This window comes from Dreissena polymorpha, chromosome 9 (genome assembly GCF_020536995.1).
Source record: "Dreissena polymorpha isolate Duluth1 chromosome 9, UMN_Dpol_1.0, whole genome shotgun sequence".
NCBI lineage: Eukaryota > Metazoa > Mollusca > Bivalvia > Myida > Dreissenidae > Dreissena > Dreissena polymorpha.
The window spans coordinates 83,448,675-83,474,423 of NC_068363.1; the positions used below are offsets into that span (position 1 = coordinate 83,448,675).

Consider the following 25,749-nt stretch of genomic DNA (forward strand, 5'->3'; position numbering starts at 1 on the left):
TATTTGCCCTGTTTTCCACCAATAAAAAAAATCATACTTATAAGAAAAGGATACAGCATTCAAGGCTTGTCTGGAAAATATCATTAATTGACAAATTTTGCTTGGAATAACATTTGAGGTCAGTTTGGTCAAGTTCAAGGTCCTGTAATCGAAAATGGAAAAGCAGTTTCTAGTGAAAATTTAAATTATGAATTTAAAGGCGTCATAACTGGTTTTATTGACGTGTTTTTATTTTTGGTGATATTTAAAATTTTGTTTCCTGGGGAGCTCAAAATAAGCGGGAATAAATGATTCTTTTTATGTCCCCCACTATAGTAGTGGGGGACATATTGTTTTTGCCCTGTCTGTTGGTCTGTCTGTTGGTCTGTTTGCGCCAACTTTAACATTTTGCAATAACTTTTGCTATATTGAAGATAGCAACTTCATATTTGGCATGCATGTGTATCTCATGAAGCTGCACATTTTGAGTGGTGAAAGGTCAAGGTCAAGGTCATCCTTCAAGATCAGAGGTCATATATATGTGGCCAAAATCGCTCATTTTATGAATACTTTTGCAATATTGAAGATAGGAACTTGATATTTGGCATGCCTGTGTATCTCATGGAGCTGCACATTTTGAGTGGTGAAAGGTCAAGGTCATCCTTCAAGGTCATAGGTCAAATATATGTGGCCCAAATCGCTTATTTTATAAATACTTTTGCAATATTGAAGATAGCAGCTTGATATTTGGCATGCATGTGCATCTCATGGAGCTGCACATTTTGAGTGGTGAAAGGTCAAGGTCATCCTTCAAGGTCAGAGGTAAAATATATGTGGCCCAAATCGCTTATTTTATGAATACTTTTGCAAAATTGAAGATAGCAACTTGATATTTGGCATGCATGTGTATCTCATGGAGCTGCACATTTTGAGTGGTGAAAGGTCAAGGTCAAGGTCATCCTTCACAAGGTCAAGGTCATCCTTCAAGGTCAAACATCATATAGGGGGACATTGTGTTTAACAAACACATCTTGTTAAATTATAAGATCTGAAAATGTAGTAGTCATTATTTATTTGTTATTCTTATTAGTTTTAACTAAAAACCTGATAAGTTGTAAATCAGTCTTTATTCAGTCCTTTGTGAATGAGTGTTACTGTTTTTCAAGCCTAAGGAAAGCACTTACAATTATTTATTTAAAATCAGCAACAAAAATAACTCATTATGTGAGATGAAATTCAATACCTTTACTTTTTAGCTCCACTGGCCAAAGGCCAGCGGGGCTTATGTCATGGTCCTGTGTCCGTCGTGTGTGCGTCCGTGCGTGCGTGCGTTAACTTTTTCTTTAAACATCTTCTTCTCCTAAACTACTCGTCCAAATCTGATGGAATTTCTCAGGAATGTTCCTGTGGTGAACCTCTTTCAAATTTGTTCAAATTATGTCCTTGGGGTCAAATTTGACCCTGCCCCGGTGGGTCAAAAAATTGAAAATTTGCTTATATAAGGCCTATTTTGTGCAAACTTAAAAAAATTCTTGTCCATAACCATTAGGCCTAGGGCTACCAAATTTGGTATGTATTGACATCTTATAGTCCTCTACCATGTTTGTTCAAATTATGCCCCTGGGGTCAAATTTGACCCTGCCCCGGGGGGTCAAAGAATTGAAAATTTGCTTATATAAGGCCTATTTTGTGCAAACTTTAAAAATCTTCTTGTCCGTAACCATTGGGCCTAGGGCTACCAAATTTGCTATGTAGTGACATCTTATAGTCCTCTACCAAGTTTGTTCAAATTATGCCCCTGGGGTTAAATTTTACCCTGCCCCGGGGGGTCAAAACATTGAAAATTTGCTTATATAAGGCCTATTTGTGCAAACTTTAAAAATCTTCTTGTCCATAACCGTATGGCATAGGGCTACCAAATTTGGTATGTAGTGACATCTTATTGTCCTCTACCAAGTTTGTTCAAATTATGCCCCTGGGCTCAAATTTGACCCTGCCCCGGGGGGTTAAAAAATTGAAAATTTGCTTATATAAGGCCTATTTTGTGCAAACTTTAAAAATCTTCTTGTTCATAACCATTGGGCCTAGGGCTACCAAATTTGCCATGTAGTGACATCTTATAGTCCTCTACCAAGTTTGTTCAAATTATGCCCCTGGTGTCAAATTTGACCCTGCCCCGGGGGGTTAAAAAATTGAAAATTTGCTTATATAAGGCCTATTTTGTTCAAACTTTAAAAATCTTCTTGTCCATAACCGTTGGGCCTAGGGCTACCAAATTTGCTATGTAGTGACATCTTATAGTCCTCTACCAAGTTTGTTCAAATTATGCCCCTGGGGTTAAATTTGACCCTGCCCCGGGGGGTCAAAACATTGAAAATTTGCTTATATAAGGCCTATTTGTGCAAACTTTAAAAATCTTCTTGTCCATAACTGTATGGCATAGGGCTACCAAATTTGGTATGTAGTGACATCTTATTGTCCTCTACCAAGTTTGTTCAAATTATGCCCCTGGGCTCAAATTTGACCCTGCCCCGGGGTTTAAAAAATTGAAAATTTGCATTTATAAGGCCTATTTTGTGCAAACTTTAAAAATCTTCTTGTCCATAACCATTGGGCCTAGGGCTACCAAATTTGCCATGTAGTGACATCTTATAGTCCTCTACCAAGTTTGTTCAAATTATGCCCCTGGTGTCAAATTTGACCCTGCCCCGGGGGGTTAAAAAAATGAAAATTTGCTTATATAAGGCCTATTTTGTGCAAACTTTAAAAATCTTCTTGTCCATAACCATTGGGCCTAGGGCTACCAAATTTGCTATGTAGTGACATCTTATAGTCCTCTACCAAGTTTGTTCAAATTATGCCCCTGGGGTCAAATTTGACCCTGCCCCAGGGGGTTAAAAAAATGAAAATTTGCTTATATAAGGCCTATTTTGTGCAAACTTTAAAAATCTTCTTGTCCCTAACCATTGGGCCTAGGGCTACCAAATTTTGTATGTAGTGACATCTTATAGTCCTCTATCAAGTTTGTTCAAATTATGCCTCTGGGGTCTAATTTGACCCTGCCCCGGGGGGTCAAAAACATTGAACATTTGCTTATATAAGGCCTATTTTGTGTAAACTTTAAAAATCTTCTTGTCCCTAACCATTGGGCCAAGGGCTACCAAATTTGGTATGTAGTGACATCTTATAGTCCTCTACCAAGTTTGTTCAAATTATGCCCCTGGGGTCAAATTTGACCCTGCCCCGGGGGGTCAAAAAATTGAAAAATTGCTTATATAAGGCCTATTTTGTGAAAACTTTAAAAATCTTCTCTTCCATAACCATTGGGCCTAGGGCTACCAAATTTGGTATGTAGTGACATTTAATAGTCCTCTACCAAGTTTGTTCAAATTATGCCCCTGGGGTCAAATTTGACCCTGCCCTGGGGGGTCAAAAAATCGAAAATTTGCTTATATAAGGCCTATTTTGTGCAAACTTTAAAAATCTTCTTGTCCATAACTGTATGGCATAGGGCTACCAAATTTGTTATGTAATGACATCTTATAGTCCTCTACCAAGTTTGTTCAAATTAAGCCCCTGGGATCAAATTTGACCGTTCCCCAGGGGTCACAAAATTGAACATATGCTTATATTGGGCCCATTTCGTGCAAACTATAAAAATCTTGTCCATAACCATTGGGCCTATTTCTACCAAATTCGGTAGGTAGTGACATCTAATAGTTCTCTACTTAGTTTGTTCAAATTATGCCCCTAGGAACAAATTTGACCTTGCCCCAGGGGTCACAAAAATGATCATATGCTTAAATAAGGCCTATTTTGTGCAAACTTTAAAAATCTTCTTGTTCTTAATTATAGAGCCTAGGGCTACTAAATTTGGTATGTAGTGATATGGTGACTGCTTACAAAGGCATTGAAGTAAGAACATGTGTTATGAATGTTTTTCTTATAAACTGAAAAAAGTCGGGTTTTATTTAAATATGTCGAAAGTGACCATATATCCGGATGAAAATATTTTGGATGACATGTTAATTTCATGTCTTTTTTGTAGTGTTAAAACCAGTTTAATAATATATTATTGATTTTAAAAACACAACTTCCATGAACATAATTATTTCAAGGAAAGTAAATATATGATACTGCACGGTAAACTCAAACTTTGTATCCAAGAGAAGGTGTTGAAATTAATGGAGTGCAATGTTCTTAACTATCGTATATGCTGCTTTTTAATAACTAATGATTCATTGTTCCATTTGTGAATCGTGACTGATCATGAATTGTTGAAATGATTGTCAATTGCTCAACAATCCATATATATTTCTGACCATTTTATAATTTTCTTAATATAAGTTATGAATTGATCTTAGAAGTCAAATGTGTTACTTAATTAAATACATTTATAAATATAAAGAAATAATCTTTAGATTATCATAATATTCTCAGGCCTGTTGGTCTTAGGGATGTGTGGGTTGATGAGCAATGTCTCCTTTTATCACAATTATTTCTACCCTACCTGATCATTTCCTTCATATTCCATTTTAATTCAATTGACGTCTGCAACCTCTTTCAAATTGGGAAAGTCCAAAATGTGTAGTTTGGTAAAGGGTTAAAGCATTTTGATTCCTATGGGTCTTGTGAATCAAATCAAATGCGTAGATTTGATCTTCAGCATCTAAAAATATGTGAAATAGAAAGAACGACAATATCTTTTGGAGAGATAAATGTACCTACGTTATAAGCAAAGAACCTGTGCAACAATTGCCCGGGCTTTTTTGTCTGTTTAGTTAACACGGTAGTAACTTTTTCCATATATAAAAATGCTCACCCTTCCAACTTTAAGCGCCCAGTGGGACGAGGGATAGAAAGAGAAAGTCACATGCTTGAGTACATTTCAACCCATGCGCATTACACGTTTTTTTCGCAAAGAAAAAACAGTGGAGCGATACAGGGCCATCATGGCCCTCTTGTTAAGTTGTATTTTTGTGTCTTATTGATAACACAAATTCATGACTTTGCAAAAGAATAAAACTGGTCATTATTGGAGAACTTTGGGAAAATGTGTCGTCACAAATTCAAATAATTCTCAGGCTTGGCGAAATTGCCGGTCCGCCGGTCCTGACCGGCAGATTTCAATTTGGTCCGGCAGGTTTAACAAGAATGTCGGTCCTGGTGACCGGCAAAATGTGAAATGATTGCAAACAAATCTTTTTCTTTTCAAGTTGAAAATTTGAAGAGCAAATCGCTTACTACATCGTGAACATGAAATCGCTCGTTGTTTTGATGTTTGCTGTAGGTTTGTTACGTACAATTAGCAAATCCAACTTGTTACACAACACCTACTTTAAACTCGTTTGCAAAATCGCCAACTGCGTTCTAACAAAAAAGATCTTGATAGCTTTTACATATTTTTCGAGTAGGATAAGGACAATAAAATATGGTATCGTGATCAACACAACCATATGCATACGCCATTTTTCATAAGTGTAAAGAGTACAGTGCATTATGGGGCAGAGCTTTCATTGGACGAGCGAATTTAAATTTAGATTGAATGCAATACGATACATGTACAAAGAAATGTTTTTATTGCATCATATGCAGTGCCATGTAAAAAAACGTGCTTCCCGGGAACTTTCTGATACTGGTCAAAAATGAAAATGAATCTCTGTTAACAATTACACTCCGTTAGCATGTAAATAAATCGTCTTTTTTATTTAATTAATTACTAGTAAACGTTCTGAAAAATGAAATGCCTTAATCATTAAATGTCAGGTAACGTGTTTTGTACTGTGCGCAGTATATTTTAACAGCCGCTCCAAACTGCAATCATATTAAAGTAAGAATGTTTAAATCGTTTCGAATAACTTTAATTTGATAATTATTCGGCTTGCACATACGTTATTGAAATTATCGCACCGAACCGTTCTAATAGGGAATACATGTAATAAAAACTGACACGCGAATTTTTCACAACATGATTGACATTACACAACCGATTAACACTAATTAGCTGCCAGTGTAACCTCTAAGCGATTAAAATCAATTTAACGGCCGGTTGAGTAAAGAGATCAAGATGTGATCGCTGCCATTTTTGAATTTTCTAGTTAAGTTGTTGTTGCTTTACGGTCCGGCTAAATTTTCTCCGGACCGGCACATTTTCTGAAATGCCTGTCCGGATGACCGGCAGATTTTTTCTAATTTCGCCATGCCTGAATTCTACATTATTTGGCAGAAATTTTGTGTGTTGGTACATTTTATACAGTGGTACCTTGGAATTACATTTTGTGCGAGTTGTCTAAAGGTCACTGTTATTTATGTCAAGACCACAGTTAGTTGTGTCAATGTCACTGCAAGTTGCATCAAGGTCATTGTTAGTTGCATCAAGGTCATTGTTAGCTGCATCAAGGTCACTGTTAGTTGCATCAAGGTCACTGTTAGTTGTTCCAAGGTCATAGTTAGTTGTGTCAATATCATTGTTAGTTGTGTCAAGGTAACTGTAAGTGTTAATTAAAAAAGGTGTCCTTTCAATAACTTTATGAGTTTGTGATGTAAGTACTGTTTTGAAGTTATTTTTGTACGTAAAGCTGTGGATTGCATAGCGCAGGTATATTTCGTGCAAACCTAGCTGTGGATTGCATAGCACAGTTAACTTTCATGCAGACCTAGCCATGACTTGCATAGCACAGGTAACTTTCATGCAGACCTAGCTGTGGATTGCATAGCACTGGTAAATTTCATGCAGACCTAGCTGTAGATTGCATAGCACTGGTAAATTTCATGCAGACCTAGCTGTAGATTGCATAGCAATGGTAACTTTCATGAAGACCTAGCTGTAGATTGCATTGCACAGGAAACTTTCATGCAGACCTAGCTGTGGATTGCATAGCACTGGTAACTTTCATGCAGACCTAGCTGTGGATTGCATAGAACACGTTACTTTCATGCAGACCTAGCTGTGGATTGCATAGAACACGTAACTTTCATGCAGACTTAGCTGTGGATTGCATAGCACTTGTAATTTTCATGCAGACCTAGCTGTAGATTGCATAGCACAGGTAACTCATGCAGACCTAGCTGTGGATTGCATAGCAATGGTAACTTTCATGCAGACATAGCCTTGAATTGCATAGCACTGGTAACTTTCATGCAGACATTGCACAGGTAATTTTCATGCAGACCTAGCTGTGGATTGCATAGCACAGGTAATTTTTGTGCCAACCTAGCTGTAGATTGCATAGCACTGGTAACTTTCATGCAGACATAGCTGTGGATTGCATAGCACAGGTAACTTTCATGCAGACCTAGCTGTAGATTGCATAGCACTGGTAACTTTTATGCAGACCTAGCTGTAGATTGCATAGCACTGGTAACTTTCATGCATACTTAGTCATGAATTGCATAGCACTGGTAACTTCCATGCAGAACTAGCTGTGGATTGCATAGCTCAGGTAACTTCAATGCAGACCTAGCTGTGGATTGCATAGCACTGGTAACTTTTATGCAGACCTAGCTGTGGATTGCATTGCACTGGTAACTTTCATGCAGACCTAGCTGTGGATTGCATAGAACACGTAACTTTCATGCAGACTTAGCTGTGGATTGCATAGCACAGGTAACTTTCATGCAGACCTAGCTGTGAATTGCATAGCACAGGTAACTTTTATGCAGACCTAGCTGTGGATTGCATAGCTCAGGTAACTTACATTCAGACCTCGTAGCGATGAATGAGCTCGAGTAAGAGTTTGTTTCTGCTGACATATAGGTAAACTGGTAGTTAAAAATAGAAGGTTGTGTACATTACACTTTGCATTATTCATTGCTCTATTATGCCCATAAATAACCGCAACTTGCTTTATTCAAATCACTTTGTTTGTTGTTTTTTTTGTTGGTCTTTTAAGAGTCGATGTTCTCTTTTTTCCAGTTGCACGTTAATCATTATTCACCATAGAATCAAAGTTAAATCATAATTTCAATGGTACTCTGTTAATACAATTATAACTGAAGGGTTTACTATAAATATATGTTCTCTTTTTCAAAACATTTTGTTTTATAATTGTATTTTCCTGTCTCAAAACATTTTGTTTGTAATTGTATTTCCCTGTTACAACATATTTTCTTTGTAATTTTATTACTTTGTTGGTATGCTTTTATGTTTGTTTGTATGTTTTTAGCTCACCTGTCACGAAGTGACATGGTGAGCTTATGTGACCGTGTGATGTCCGGCGTCCGTTGTGCATGCGTGCGTGTGTAGACATTAAAGGTCACAGTATTCATCCAATCTTTATGAAATTTGGTCAGAATGTTTATCTTGATGAAATCTGGGTTGGGATTGTATTTGGGTCATCTGGGGTCAAAAACTAGGTCACTAGGTCAAATGATAGAAAAATCTTGTGTAGACTATAGAGGTCACAGTTTTCATCCAATCTTTATGAAATTTGGTCAGAATGTTTATCTTGATAAAATCTGGGTTGGGATTGTATTTGGGTCATCTGGGGTCAAAAACTAGGTCACTAGGTCAAATCATGAAAAACCTTGTGTAGACAATAGAGGTCATAGTTTTCATCTGATCTTAATGAAGTATGGTCAGAATGTTTATCCTGATAATAACTGATTTTGAATCGTTTCAGGGCTTCCGCTGCCGTTCGCCAGATTTGCCAATGGCGAAAATTTAGCAAATTCAGCGAATAAAATAATCGTTTGGCGAAAACGTTTGGCGAACGATTTTTTTCCTGACAAATGCCGTCCCAGGTAATAAACTCTTTCAGCTGTAGACTGTGCTTCAATACATCACCGTGTTATTGACCCGAAAAATTGATACGCAGTTGGCATTAACACCGGTCAGAACCGGTCATCGAGACAAAGGAAAATGACTGGTGTGAAAACAAAACAATGGTGTAATCATACATCTTATCGGCTTAAATAAACAATTACATCTGATTAAAGATTAAAGATTGCTGCCAATTTCAATCAATTTGAGTAAAAGCCGTTAGCGAATTATCAACTTAGTCACACAATGAACTTAAGTAAAGAAGTTGATAATTGATTTTAATTTCGAGAAGTTCGTAATGTTTGTAATGATTAAAGGCTAAATGTGTTACAATTGTGAATGACGATAGATGAACGGGTATAAAACCCTTGACATTTTCGGCGAAGGTGTCGGAAATTGCGACTGCCATTATGGCAACCATAGGCAATAAGCGTCCTTTGGACTCTGACGAATCTAATGACACGGTCTAAAAAAAAAATCAAATCTGATAATAGATCATTCAAAGATGTTTGGCTTTCGGAATTCAAGTGGTTAGACTATAATGCAAAATCAAAAACGATGTATTGCAAAATATGCAAACAGTTTCAAAAATCAAATTCATTCACTTTGGGTGTAGTATGTTGAAAAAAGGCAACATTTCAAAACACGAAAAATCAAAAGGTAATAAAAAAGAATGACAATCAATATTAAAATGAATATACATGAACAATTTTTATATTATTAATAATATATTAAAAATAACAATAATATTTTGTTATGTTTATAATAAATATATATTGACACTTTTCAAAATGAGCTTTTTGTTTTGAAATTTAGCATATTTAATTTTGTTTATTTCAGATACTAAAGAGGCCTCACAAGCTTGAAGTCTGAAAACATCAATGACAAATGCGCAGGCTGCAGCAATATCCAAAAGTGAAGCGGCTGTAGTGTCAGCTATGACTAATGTGTACTTTGCTGCACAACATACTCTCGCATCATCGCTGGTTCCAGACCTGAACAGATTGTGTGTCTTGCAGGTAAAAAAATAAATAAAACATCTTTAAAACAAATTTGATTTGTTTTAAATTGATTGATAAAATTTGATTTTGTTTAAGTTTGCTACAAATATTGAGCAAAATATACTTGAAATCATAAATTATATTTTCAGGATGCAAATTTGTATTAATATATTTTCAGGGTGCAACCCAGCTCAATGACCTTCGAATTGACAGCCACACGTCATATGAACACAGCTCCAGTGTGTAGAAATTTCAAAACTGTATGGCAGACGTTCTGAGGAGTGATCTTCTCCAGAAGATACAAGACATCATGCAAGTACAGTATCATGATCGATGAGAGTACAGACATTTCAGTGAAGCAAAATTTAAAGACCTATGTTAGACTTTTGGAAACTGATGAGTTTGGAATGGTTCACCACATACCTACTTTTTAGGTGTGGCTGAACTTCAAAGAGCAAATGCAGAGAGCATATATGAAAATGTAGTTAATTTGCTTGGTAGAAAGGGAATTGACATTCAACATCTCTCAGAAACTCTATTAAAATTGAAAACTTGGAGAACTCGTTGATTTTGTCCATAGACAGCCCACCAATGGAAAAGTTTGATTTCAAACGTTCCTTTAAGATTTGGGCAGGATTGAAGTTGAGGCGGATTATGGCCTTCTGCTAAAATGTATGTTCAGGATATCATGTGCTCATGTAATGTAAATTTATCATATGCTTATTTTATGAACATGTACTTGAGTTATGATATATGTACTTCTATAAATGGTTTGTTGTAAACTGTTTATTTTTGTTATGCACACATGATGATTATAGTAATAAACATATTAAAGCTTTGTTTTTGTAGTTTCTTCTTTTACACCCCTTAGCCTGGACTTACAACAGGTGGTTCCTAATGCTTTGCTAAAACTTTGGCTACAGTTTCTAAAATTTGGCTACAAAAAATTACATTTGGCTAAAATGTTGGCTATAGAAATTTTTGGGCCAGGGGGAGCCCTGTTCGTATATGGGTCATCTGGGGTCAAAAATTAGGTCACCGGGCCAATACTAGTAAAACCTTGTGTAGATGAAAGAGGTTACAGTTTTCATCGCGTCTTAATGAAATTTTGTCAGAATGTATTTATTAATGAAATCTGGCTTGGGATTGAGTATGGGCTGATAGAATTTAAGTTGATGTGGCAAGGTTAGTCAGGTGAGCGATTCAGGGCCATCATGGCCTTCTTGTTTTGTTTGTCTGACTGAAGTTAGAATGTATTGTGTACTCTTTTTATGTATGTGTAGAAATTTTTCTAGTAGAACCACGTTGCTTATTTTATATCATAATTTAAAGGCATGGGATTATTAGTGTTCAGTAAACATTCTCTTACCAAATGACTATGGATCTGAATATTGTTTCCTTAAACTGCAGAGGATTAAATGGGAAATTTAAGAGGCTGAATTGTTTTACTTACTTAAAAGAATTGAACGCAAATATATATTGTCTGCAGGATACCCATTTCACCCCTGATATGTACAGTACTATTTATTCAGAATGGGGATCTGATTGCTTTTTAAGCTATGGCTCATCTAACTCTAGGGGAACACCTATTTTTATATCAAATAACACAGACTATAAAATACACACCTCTGTTGCTGATCCTAATGGTAATTTTATTGCACTTGACATTTCTATAAATGGATATCGCTTTACAATGCTTACTTTATATGGACCAAATACGGACTCGCCTTCCTTTTTATACGCCCGTTTTAAAAAAGCGGGACGTATTATAGTTTCACCTTGGCGGCGGGCGGCGTCCACATCAGTGTCCGCTCTCTAATTCAAATAGTTTTTCATCCAATCTTCACCAAACTTGGTCAGAAGTTTTATCTAGAAAATATATAGGTCAAGTTCAAATATGGGTTATGCCGGGTCAAAAACTAGGTCACAGGGTCACTTAATGCATTTCAAGCATTAAGCATGGTGTCCGCTTTCTAATTGAAGTAGTTTTTATCCGATCTTCACCAAACTTGGTCAGAAGTTGTATCTGGACAATATCTAGGTCAAGTTCGAATATGGGTCATGCCGGGTCAAAAACTAGGTCACTGGGTCACTTAGTGCATTTCAAGCATTTAGCATGGTGTTCGCTCTGTAATAGAAGTAGTTTTCATCCGATCTTCACCAAATTTGGTCAGAAGATGTGTCTAGACAATATCTAGGTCAAGTTCAAATATGGGTCATGCCGGGTCAAAAACTAGATCACGAGGTCACTTTGTGCATTTCAAGCATTTAGCATTGTGTCAGCTCTCTAATTGGAGTAGTTTTCATCTGATCTTCACCAAATTTGGTCAGAAGTTGTGTCTAGATGATATGTAGGTCAAGTTCAAATATGGGTCATGGTAAAGTTATCAAGTTGTCCAAAACCTTCAAACGGGCGTATCTTGTGACAGTTTGGCACTCTTGTTTACTGATATTTTTGAAGTTATTGATAGACTTGAAAATAAAGCTTTTATAATATGTGGTGATTTTAATTTAGTTATAGATCCTGAATTAGATTACTTTAATTATGAAAAGATTAATAACCCTAAAGCTCAAAATATAGTTTTAGAATCAATTAGATGCTTTAATCTCGTAGATCCCTTTCGACAACAAAATCAATAAAAAAAAAAGATTTACGTGGCGTAGAACAAACCCAATTCAACAGGCTAGGCTGGATCTATTTTAAACCTATTCACATTTCTTGCAGCACCTGAAATCAACGGACGTTGTGCCAAGTCTCCAATCTGACCACACAATAATTACTTTAAATTTAACTTTAAGCAATTTTTGTCATAAACCTGGTCTTTGGAAACATAATAACTCTCTGCTGTCAGACATTGTGTATGTACAGGAAATCAACAAAAAAATTGATGAAATTAAAATTCAATATGCTTTACCTATTTACAATAATCAAAATATAAAGGAAATTCCTGACAGTGAATTACAGTTTACAATAAGTGATCAACTTTTTTTTAGAAACTCTGCTCATGGAATTAAGGGGCAAATCTACTTCATATGGGTCTTACGTAAAAAAGCAATCAAAACTTACAGAAAGTAAACTATTAACACGAATTAAAGAGTTAGAAGAAAACTTTTCAGATGAGACTAAAGAGCAATTAGAAAATTTAGAATCTGAAATAAATAATATTAAGAGCGCAAATTTAAAGGGGAGCATGATAAGATCCAAATTTCAGTGGACCTTGCAGGGTGAAAAGTCATCTTAATATTTCTGCAGTCTAGAAAAAAATAATGCAATATCCAAAACAATATATAAATTGAAAAATGAAGATGGTAGTGAAATTACAGATCAAACATGTATCCTAAGTACTATAGCATCTTATTATCATCACCTGTATTCTAAAGGGTGATAAATCTAAACTTTTTATACAAAATTGGCGCCCAATTACTCTTTTAAATATTATTTATAAAATTGCCTCTAGGGTAATAGCTAACAGACTGAAATTATTCGTTAATTCACAACGACCAGACTGGTTTCATTAAAGGGAGATACATTGGGGAAAATACCAGGTTAATTTACGATATTATGCATTATACTGAGGAAAATGAGATCCCTGGATTGATTCTCCTAATTGACCTTCTAAAAAGGCCTTGGATTCATTTTCATGGTCCTTTGTGCAAATACACTCTCCTTTTTTAATTTCGGTCCAGACATAAAACGTTGGTTTCAGATTTTATATAAAGATTCTAAATCAGCTGTTTCTCAATGTGGTTACTTATCCGATTTTTTTCCTATTGAAAGAGGCTGCAGACAGGGATACCCCCTCTCATGTTATATTTTCATCCTCTGCACTGAAATTTTGTCGCTTGCATTGAGAGATAACAAGAATATAAAAGGTTTAACCATTAATGGAACTGAACACAAATTGTCCCAGTTTGCAGACGATACTACAATTTTATTAGACGGTACTGAACAATCCTTAAATGAAACTCTCACTGTTATTCAGGATTTTGCATTTATATCAGGTCTAAATGTAAACTTTGATAAAACAAACGTTGTATGGATTGGCAAGCACAAATATAGTTGTCATACCATAAAAACTAAATGGAAACTAAATTGGATTCAACACAGCTTTAAAATGCTGGGAATACATTTCCATGTTGACCTTTCAAAAATGATTAAATTAAACTATGATGAAAAAATTGTCAAAATGGAAAATATTCTGAAAAACTGGAAAAGAAGATTTTTAACACCAATTTAACAGATTGTAATTGTGAAAACACTTATTGTGTTCTTATTCAATCACTTGTTCATATCATTGCCTAACCCACCAGATACCATTCTTAACTCTATAAAGTCTTCTATTCTGAGTTTTATTTGGTATGGGCATAGTAAAATAAAATTCCCAACAATAGCAAAAGATTATAGTGAAGGAGGTTTAAAAATGATCAATCTGGATGCATTTATTCCAGCATTGAAACTAACATGGTTACAAAAAATTCTATCCTTTAGGGGAAATTGGATAGAAATCACAAAACTTTATTTTGATACATATAAACTCTTAAATTGCAGTTATCATTATGCTTTAAATATAGCTAACAGAATTTCTAACCCTTTTGGGGTAGATGTTATAAACAGCTTCTCACTTTATTGTGGTAAATTAGAAGTAAACACAGACGAAATTTTGTATTATCCACTTTTTTACAATCCAAATATTTTGATAGGAAATAAAAGTTTTTTCTTTAAGTCATGGTTCCTAGCTGGAATTCATTGTACAGGTGATAATTCATACATGCCATACGTCCCGATCTCGGCGGGACAGTCCCGCTTTTGGGCCCTTTGTCCCGCCGTCCCGCCATGAGACGATTTGTCCCGACATTCGTAAAAAACGATGTAAGGTGTATAGGTTCCCAATAAAATTCGCTATTCAAGCTCTGTTTCCCTAACACTTAACACCGCTAATCCCTTTATTGCCCCCAATTAACAATCCGATTCTACTTATCGTGTGTACCAGTGTTGTTTATGACACCTTATCAGCGATTTATCGGCTAATTATTGATTTCATCAGGCATTCACACCATGGTGGTCTTCAAGATAGTGGTCGCTTATTGCTATCGATAGTTTTATTATAATGAAATAAATGTTGAAAATGTGTTTATTTTGTATTTGTTTGAAACGGTTTACAAAACAATTGTTTTGTAATATTAACGCTACGTCATAAATGAGTCTTTTACATTCAATATTTAGTTCCAATATAGCGGGATATTCCGAATGTGCAATATACCAAAATCGCAACAAACAGTCCAATAAGTGATACCCATCCTGTCTAGTGTAATTGTAATAAAAACAACGAGGTGCTCTGCATGACAGTTTGACCCTACTCCAATTAAGCTAAAAACATTGAGGTGCTATGCATGACAGTTTGACCCTACTCCAATTAAGCCGCGACAATTGACAAGTAACAAACTGCGCATGGACACATGCTTAAAAAAACATCGCAACAAACAGTAAAAGAGTTACCCATCTTGTCTTGTGTTATTGTAATAAAAACAACGTGTTGTTATTCATGACAGTTTGACACTACCCCAATACAGCGCCTGACAATTCACAATTCAGTTTAATCTGTGTATATAGGAAGAAAACAAAATACGGAAATGTGTACGGCCGCGCATTCCGTGTGTAACTGATGTAACTGTTCGGTAGATAGTGTACTGTAACCCGTACTTTCAGTCAACTGGATAGCCTCCCCTGCGTTAATGTTTGCCATTGAAATTAATATAATGAGTATTGTTGTCGTAATGTTGTAGATTTTGTACTCTTAAACAGATGAATATTATCTTCGTTGTTTGCTATTGTCTTATTTAATAAAACTGTTATTGTTATGTTTTAGATTTCATGCTTCATATCAGATGTTTTATGTCTTGAATAAAAGTATCAAGAGTTTTTGTTAGTACTATACTGACTATAGTAAAGGTGGAATGATAGATCGTTTTAGGTGTCCTGCTTTTTGGTCAAATGTCCTGACAATTTTTTATGGACCTAAAAAATTATGGCATGTATGGGTGATATATTCAAAAATGGAACCTTTATCTCTTGTGATGACCTTAATAAAATGTACAATTTGAACATAAATTTCATTCATTATATAGGGGTGACAAGAGCAATAGATACTTTTTTGAAAAAATGTTGTATATCTTATCCTACCCTACAAATTATCAAACCCATTTTACCACCATTATTTCAACTTGTACTGAAACAAGAATTAGGTGCAAAAGGACTATACACCATTCTAAATAAAAATAATGAACAACCAACTGTTAAACAAAAATGGTGTACAAAACTTAATACCATAATTAATGAAATGAAAAATGGAACTGCTTATTTGAACTACCCTTTTGAATAACCAATGATGTAAAGGTTCAGTGGTTCCAATATAGGCTAATTCACAGGATACTTGGAAAAAATAGTCTTTTGAGTAAAATCAAAATTACTGATGATCTATTATGTTCATTTTGCAAACAAAGTGAGGAAAATTTAGAACATTTATTCTGGGGGTGTCACATATCTAAGGCAATTATTGATGAAATATTACCAAAACAATCTTTTCCTTTTATTAACATGACAATCCTACTACTTGGATATTCAATTAAGTCTGCTACAGCCATAAATAATGTTATTTTGTTTGTTAAGCTATACCTGTACAAGTGTAAAATGAATAAACATATTACAAGAATAATAGGAGCAAAGAAATACATTAAGTATGAATACGATAACTTGAGAAAAATATCAATTTCAAAAAATAATTTAGAATCCTTCGACAGTGAATGGGAATTATTTAATGATATTGTCTCACAAACTTTGAATTGAAATTTGATGATTGTTGTAGTTTTTAGTCTCACGAACGTTGAATTAAAATTTGATGATTGTTGTAGTTTTAGTACTTTATACAAATACTAACTAAAGCGTTCCATTACCCACATTAAATTAAATGTCTACGTTATAAAATATAGCGATATACACATATCAATATGTCCTTATGCACTTTTCATCTGTTATTTTAATGTACACATTCAACTCAGTCTACACTTACTTGATGTTTTTTCCATTCTTTACATATTTTGTATATGTATTTTCAACACAAAACTACTACACATAATTGTAATCTTTACTAGATACTTTACTAACCTTTACGCTTAGTCATCGATGAATCGATGAATACTATTACGAATGACATAGGAAATGTGTTTGATGCATTGCATGTATTTTTGGTGCCATTTTCTTATGTCTGATTGCAAAACAATATAGTTACTATAATATTTTCAACACTAAACTACTACATGTAATGTTAAGTAGATACTTTACTAACCTTTACCCTTAGTCATCGATGAATACTAGTACAAATAACTTATGATATGTGTTTGATGCATTACATGTATTTTTGATGCCTTTTTCTTATGTCTGATTGCAAAACAATATTGTTACTATTCATATTGTATGTAGATGCAATAATTACAAAATAAAATGTGTTGAAAAAATAAGAAATCATGCAGACCTAGCTGTGGATTGCATTGCACTGGTAATTTTCATGCAGACCTAGCTGTGGATTGAATAGCTCAGGTAACTTTTATGCAGACCTAGCTGTGGGTTGCATTGCACTGGTAACTTTCATGCAGATCTAGCTGTGGTTTGAATACCTCAGGTAACTTTTATGCAGACCTAGCTGTGGATTGCATAGCACAGTTAACTTCCATGCAGACCAAGCTGTGGATTGCATAGCACTAACTTTCATGCAGACCTAGCTGTGGATTGCATAGCACAGGTAACTTTCATGCAGACCTAGCTGTGCATTGCATAGCTCAGGTAACTTCCATGCAGACCTAGCTGTGGATTGAATAGCTCAGGTAACTTTCATGCAGACCTAGCTGTGGATTGCATAGCACAGGTAACTTTCATGCAGACCTAGCTGTGCATTGCATAGCTCAGGTAACTTCCATGCAGACCTAGCTGTGGATTGAATAGCTCAGGTTACTTTTATGCAGATCTAGCTGTGGATTGCATTGCACTGGTAACTTCCATGCAGACCTAGCTGTGGATTGCATAGCACTAACTTTCATGCAGACCTAGCTGTGGATTGCATAGCACTGGTAACTTTTATGCAGACCTAGCTGTGGATTGCATAGCACTGGTAACTTTCATGCAGACCTAGCTGTGGATTGTATAGAACACGTTACTTTCATGCAGACCTAGCTGTGGATTGCATAGAACACGTAACTTTCATGCAGACTTAGCTGTGGATTGCATAGCACTGGTAACTTTCATGCAGACTTAGCTGTGGATTGCATAGCACTGGAAATAAAATTAAAGTACCAGTATATTAAATACTAAATATGGGTTTAAAGTTGCAGATTTTGTTGTTGCTTCTTTCCTCTTCTCAACAACAGTCTACCAGTATGCTATATTCTGCTGTTACGCATATGCTTTGTTATGCTTAAATCATACGATCAGTATTGTGATGATACAAATTGATACTGCTGTTATGTGCATCCCACCATCTTGTTACATTAACTACATTTTACTTTTAATTTGATGTTACTATTTCTTGAGATGGAGAGTTTATTGATAATTTTCTGTTGATATTCAGTGAAAAAGATGTTGAGTTCAGACATTGTCAAGACGCTGTTTCCAATCCATGACCAGGATTTCTTGAAGAAACTGGGGGCAGAGTGGTACAAGAGGCCATTAAGCAGTCAACCAATTGGTGAGTATATCCAAGAGGCCATTCAGCAGTCAACCATTTGGTGAGTATATCAAAGAGGCCAATCAGCAGTTAACCATTTGGTGAGTAAATCCAAGAGGCCATTCAGCAGTCAACCAATCAGTGAGTATATCCAAGAGGCCATTCAGCAGTCAACCAATTGATAAGTATATCCAAGAGGCCATTTCAGCAGTCAACCAATCTGTGAGTATATCCAAGAGGCCATTAAGCATTCAACCAATCTGTGAGTATATCCAAGAGGCCATTCAGCAGCCAACCAATTGGTGAGTATATCCAAGAGGCCATTCAGCATTCAACTGATATGAGTATATCCAAGAGGCCATTCAGCTGTCAACCATGGTGAGTATATCCAAGACGCCATTCAGCAGTCAACCAATCAGTGAGTATATCCAAGAGGCCATTCAGCAGAAAAAAAATTGGTGAGTATATTCAAGAGGCCATTCAGCAGTCAACCAATCCATGAGTATATCCAAGAGGCCACTCAGCAGTCAACCAATCAGTGGGTATATCCAAGAGGTCATTCAGCAGTCAACCAATCAGTGAGTATATCCAAGAGGCCATTCAGCAGTCAACCAATCAGTGAGTATATCCAAGAGGCCATTCAGCAGTCAACCAATCAGTGAGTATATCCAAGAGGCCATTCAGCAGTCAACCAATCAGTGAGTATTTCCAAAAGGCCATTCAGAAGTCAACCAATTAGTGAGTATATCCAAGAGGCCATTCAGCAGTTAACCAATTGGTGAGTATATCTGAGAGGCCATTCAGCAGTCAACCAATCGGTGAGTATCTCCAAGAGACCATTCAGCAGTCAACCAATCAGTGAATATCTACAAGAGGCCATTCAGCAGTCAACCAATCAGTGAGTATATCCAAGAGGCCATTCAGCAGTCAACCAATCAGTGAGTATATCTAAGATGCCATTCAGCAGTCAACCAATCAGTGAGTATATCCAAGAGGCCATTCAGCAGTCAACCAATCAGTAAGTATATCCAAGAGGCCATTCAGCAGTCAACCAATCTGTGAGTATATCCAAGAGACCATTAAGCAGTCAACCAATCTGTGAGTATATCCAAGACGCCATTAAGCAGTCAACCAATCAGTGAGTATATCCATGTATCTGGAGTTTGTAAAAGTTGTACTGTATGCTAAACTGACTGTTTACAGTATGCACACTTTGTAAGCATGGAAGTAGTGAACTACACTGCAACTCTGTTATATAAAGGTTTGCGGGGTCCAAAGATGAGGATCTCAATATATTTGGTGCACAATATAACTTGTCAGCAGGGATCATATTTTTTTCGGTTTTGACGGTCCTAGACCGATTGGGGTCATGAAAGACCGATTGAAAATCCCAAACAGTCAAATTCTGTTTGCTATTAAAATTCCCATGTCATGAAATCGATTACACAGTGTACATGCTAACACACCCTAATGACATTCTTTTCTCAAGTAGGTGTGATAAACCATTCGCTGCAGTCTCTAAACCGGTCAGGGCCGGTTTATTGCACGTCAGACCAAGAATCAAAAACTCGTGAACAGCGGATTAAAGACGCATCCGAAAAGACGCGTCTGAATGCACGCGCTGTAACTAAACAAAACATGCCGATACATTTTCCACCAGCGTAATAATCCGGTAATGTAATTATGAATGAAAGTCGCGGATCTGATCAACAGAACAGCCGAAAGTTATTTTTATTTACTTCACATAAAATAGTACACAAGAAAAATAATATACATTGAATAAATCTTTAGTAAAACCGTGTTAGAATCAAAATAATTCGTGTACTTAATACTTTGTTGTTGAATAACTCACGACCGGAAAATCAGATGCGTGGTTTCAAATGCTTCGCTCTCGTGATTAAATCCATACTCATCTTAACTATCGTACGTGGGTTATTTGACAACAAATTATTTCTTAATTATTTGGTTTGTTGTTGTCAGTAGCCAACCTACGCACAGACATTTGTTTGGTTCAGTGCATGTTGGTAAGATATTATCGAGTCAACAACAATTAAAAACATCGACTTACACAGATTAATAATATTGACAACGATGAAAAAAGTCTGATAAAACATCACACGAAACAACAATGAAATACCAAATGATAAAGCCAGTAAAACTCGTTCCGTTTAAAAAAAATGCCGAAGGAAATTTTACTTGTACATGTATTATACCACCTTCATGATTGGCAAAATCAATGGTATATATTTTAACGTAATTTGTCATGATTTCGGACACACATTTTCGGATACTTTTCCCCATTTATATCCGGACCGATTGATGTTGCGGGAAAATATGATCCCTGCTTGTCAGGTTATTAATGCATGTATATTAATGGATTAGCATAGTTTGGCAATTTTTTAACATGCTATTTACCTACGTTATTGCATTATGTGTTATATCACTGCATTAAAAATGTGTTTAACATAAAGACATTATTCTATATAAGTATTTTAAAATGAGTAAACTAAAATCATCCAAAAAGCATTGCCAATTTTTATTGTTCACCAAAGATGACAAAATCTAGCAACAAATAAACACTCCTCGTGTATTTCCCATAAATTATTTGTACTTATTAAAAGCATGCATTATTAAGACCTCATGTAGAATGTCACATCATTCTTCCTCGTGGAAAGCATGGGCTTTAATATTTGAATTCTGAATAATAACTTAGTGCATGGCAGACAACACATTCTTTGATTTTGGATAAAGAATTCATGTTGCTTAAAACTGTGTAAACTTTTCCTCTGAATTAAAAACATGTAATTTACACTGTATCTAAAGCCCAAATATTGTTGAGTTATATTAATATTAATCTGTGATGTTTACTATTACTGCGATATATAAAGCATTGTGATATAACAGACCGCGGTAAAACAGAGTTCCAGTCATGGTTTTGTGACCACAGAACTCTTCATTGGAGGCACAATAGTTATTAAAAATATATGAGCATTATGCTTAAAAGCGGCACAAAATGGACAGCTTTTGTTGATAGGTTGTGATTTAGTTGATGATGTTTAGTCTAGATGATTATAAATTGTTATCAGTACTTATCAGGGCTGCTGAATAGATTAAACTGAATGTAATTTCAGAGAAAATTAAATATTATTATGGTGAGAAGCTTGGTATCTACTTTGCCTTTCTGGGTTTCTACACAATCTCGTTGATTCCCCCTGCATTGATTGGTTTCCTGTATTGGATCACATCCTGGCAGAACCTCTACAGGTGAGCTAAACACCATCCACACTAGTCTTGACGACTCAAATTCACAAAACATATACAAAGGCAGTGATGAATGTACATCAAAGGGTTGTAAGCCTGTGTTTCATATTTAAGATGCATTTGTTTACTGTCTATTTCTATGAAATGCCCTTGGTGCTTGTTATTTGGACATCAAATTACCCAGTTTCCAACTTGTCAGAGGCAATTGTAGAACACCTTTTCTGAGAAAGTTTAATGACAATTAATTTAATCCATTCACATTTCTTGTGCACAAATTTTCTTTTGAGTTTACCTGAGTACCAAGTGCTCAAGGTGAGCTATTGTGATCACTCTGTGACTGACTTCTGACATAGTTTTTGTTGGTGTACATCATCAACATGACCTCTTTACTACTCTAGAGGCCACATTTTTTTTTATCTTGATGAAAAAAAGACATTATGCAAAATGGAATCTTGGTAACACGTGTCTAATACTTGAAAACTCAAACTCAAATCTTGGAGAAATCTTGTTACTACTATAGAACCAACATTTAAAACCTGATCCTTATTAAACTTGTTCAGAATGTTTATCTTTATTGTCTAGGCTGAATTTGAATCTATGTCAAGTGCGTCAGAAAACTAGGTCACCGTGTTAAATATTTCAAATAACTTTTAAATACTAGAGGCCACATAACATAATTCATTTGCAAATGTCCAGAGAAAATATTTAATATAATTTTTTGCCTTGAACAGCATTCAAATCTGGTACTCTCAGGAGCAATAACTAAGATGCCTAAAATCATTGGGTAATTCAGGTTTTTAAATCTTATATTTGTAGTTTCCAACATGATGTGAGTAATGCATGTATCCAAATTATCTATAAAACACAACAATGTTTATACTTTCAGGGAAGCCATCTTTGCAGTCTTTAATTTAATTTGGGCGACAGTGTTTCTTGAAGCATGGAAACGCTACTGCGCTGAACTGGCATTTAAGTGGGGATGTACAGACTTTGTTTCTTCTAAGTTTGAGGAACCCAGAGCAAATTTCCATGGTCACATGGGTAGAAATCCTGTTACCCAGAAACCCGAGCCAGTTTTTCCGAAATCGCAACAGCTGCTGCGGTTTTATGGGGTGACAGTGCCGGTTCTATTTCTGTGCCTTACCTGTGCCTTCTATGCAATGTTGGGATACTTCTGGCTACAGGTGACTAATTTACTGTTAAAAAATATACAGTGTGTTTTAGCTCACCTGAGCACAATGTGTTCATTGTGAGCTTTTGTGATCGCCTTTTGTCCGTCGTGCAGCGTCAACATTTGCCTTGTTAACACTCTAGAGGCCACATTTATTGTCCAATCTTAATGAAATTTGGTCAGAAGATTGGTCTCAATCATATCTTGGATGAGTTCGAAAATGGTTACGTTTGCTTGAAAAACATGGCTGCCAAGGGGTGGGGCATTTTTCCTTATATGGCTTTATATGGCTATAGTAAAATCTTGTTAACACTCTAGAGGCCACATTTATTGTCCGACCTTCGTGAAACTTGGTCGGAAGATTCATCCCAACAATATCTTGGATGAGTTAAAAAATGATGCCGGTTGGTTGAAAATCATGGCTGCCAGAGGCTGGGGCATTTTTCCTTATATGGCTATAGTAAAACCTTGTTAATACTCTAGAGGCCACACTTATTTTCCGATCTTCATGAAACTTGGTCAGACGATTTGTCCCAATGAAATCTTGGATGAGTTTGAAAATGGTTCTGGTTGGTGGAAAAACATGGCCGCCAAGGGGGCGTGTAATTTTTCCTAACATAGCTATAGGAAAACCTTTTTAACACTCTATAAGTCATAATTATTGTCCGATCATCATGAGACATTGTCAGAAGATTTGCCCCAATGATATCTTGGGCAAGTTCGAAAATGGTTCCAGTTGCATGAAAAATATGGCCACCAGGGAGCTGGGCATTTTTCCTTATATGTCTTCGTGAATCTTAATGAAACTTTGTCAGAATATTTGTTTGAATGATATCTTGGATGTGTATGGTAATGGTTCTGGTCTGTAGAAAAACGTGGCTGCCAGGGTGTTCAATAGTCTGAAGTCATGAAAGTTGGTAAGAACATTTTGTTCTTATGACATCTTGGGCTGCACAGAAAAGGTCAGTTCCTTTAAATCTCAGGTTAGCGACTTTGGGCCTTTCAGGCCCTCTTGTTTAACCAGTTTGGGAATGGGGCCGGGTCCCTTTGGATTGGGAAATTTTGCATTCTTTTGCCAAAAATTGGGAAATTAATGTTGTTGATTTTATGCTTACAAATACTACCAAAATTGATAATCAAAGTGATTTCAATATTATATTTTCTAAGGTTAAACTTATAGAGCTAGATTTAGAGATAATTTGACATGTTTAGACTTAATAAAAATAAAATAAAATTGGAGACCATCACTTTGGGAAATTTTAGGTCGCATTTTGGAAAAATATATACTTTTTCTCGATGGGAATGGGTTCCTCTACCGGACCCAAACTTGAACAAAAAAACACACAATTCATACAGTAATTGTATATGGGGAAAAAGTTCTATGTGAATTTCTTCAAATTGTTCACTATATGATGAAACATTCAAATTTAGAAGGATTTTCACATAATGATCAATGAAGCTGGTGTCTATGTGTTAGGCCTGTATTTAATAACCAATGTATTCCAGGCGATTGTTGACCGATGGTACTTGGAGGATAAGAGCTGGCTCAACAAGATTGACACATTTATGCCCACGGTGGTGTACGCAGTTGTCATAGCAATCCTCAATGCAATCTACAGGAAGGTGGCCACCATACTCAATGAATTTGGTGTGTACACATTGGAGCTTCCTTATTAACTGTCATTTGCTGTTATTTTTAGATTGTATGGAAGTTTGTGGGTGTGCATTTATGTACATAATAACATATTTGGTTATAATACATATTAGGAAACCTAACTTTCTGAGATTGCTGGTATGTCTTACAGACATCTGGGTATGGGAGCTGCACATGTCTCACATCTATAATAACCAAACATATGTTGTTTGTTTGCTTACAGAGAATCACCGTCTCCAGACCAGCTATGACAATCACATGATCCTGAAATTGATACTGGTAACATTTACTGTAACTATTTACTGTTAGTCATATTTTCTCTGTCTCTGTTTTTGCATTATATTTGAGGACCAATTGCAAAACTTTGCTTAAAAAGCATAATTTTGAAAGATTGTTAAACCCCCAGAGACAGCAGTATGTTGGCTTATTTTATTAGTTGGTTGTATTTTCTGGTAAGGTGGGTTGGTTTGTCATCATAAAATGTATACAGTTTGTGCAGCTACATGTAACTTGTTAAATATTTTGCCAGCAATTAAATTGCAATTTCTTATGTGTCGTCAGCATGTAGATGTGCAGGAGACTCAATCGCAGTGATCTGAACATTCTCTGTTACTTTACCTTGAACATAGCTGAAACAGCACAGATGCAATAATTTTTGTAAGTTAGTGAAGTGAAATACTTTTTTATTAACGTAGACTTATTATATGCAATTCAAATCCAAAAATAGCGACCATTAGAACTTACTGTATACGTTATTGTGGTTTGTCCCCTTAAAGTAAGAAAATCTTTTCTTATGATTGACAAGTAATTTTTGTCCCTACCTTCTCGCTTGTTCATGTTAATAATGTGAATCTTAGTACATTCATGACATGCTGTACATTTTATATACGTTTGCTGATTGCGCTCTACAATGTTGTGTATACTTAATAATTATGTATATGCAGTTTAGTATTCCATTTTTAATTAAATAAATTAATCAAGTTCAAATAATAACGTTCTATATACTTAAACTTGACAATCAGATGAATATTTAATGTGCTCAAACATATTATGAAAATTTAATAAATTAATGAAATCGCTGACCCAACCCGAATATTCTTGGGTATTTAAATTTTGACCCGCAGAGTCGACTCGAAGAATATTTTTTACCTATGTGAGCCCCAACAAATATGTTATGATAAAGTTTAGATGTGTTGTACGCTTTTTAG

General features: G+C 35.6%; 1 protein-coding gene and 1 long non-coding RNA gene across 3 annotated transcripts in view; both read left to right on the forward strand.

Moving 5' to 3' along the window:
• Positions 1-25,749, forward strand: part of LOC127843982 (anoctamin-10-like) — an 84,377-nt gene that overhangs the window by 40,576 nt on the left and 18,052 nt on the right. For both annotated transcript variants that reach the window (XM_052373927.1, XM_052373928.1), the window contains 5 exons: positions 18,360-18,476; positions 21,587-21,719; positions 22,603-22,900; positions 24,394-24,535; positions 24,765-24,820. In XM_052373927.1, coding sequence (XP_052229887.1) covers positions 18,360-18,476; positions 21,587-21,719; positions 22,603-22,900; positions 24,394-24,535; positions 24,765-24,820 — 746 coding nt within the window. The remainder of the gene's footprint in view (positions 1-18,359; positions 18,477-21,586; positions 21,720-22,602; positions 22,901-24,393; positions 24,536-24,764; positions 24,821-25,749) is intronic.
• On the forward strand, positions 14,506-15,661 carry LOC127844031 (uncharacterized). The gene is made up of 2 exons (XR_008032526.1): positions 14,506-15,072; positions 15,124-15,661. It is a non-coding gene; the product is annotated as an uncharacterized LOC127844031 (long non-coding RNA).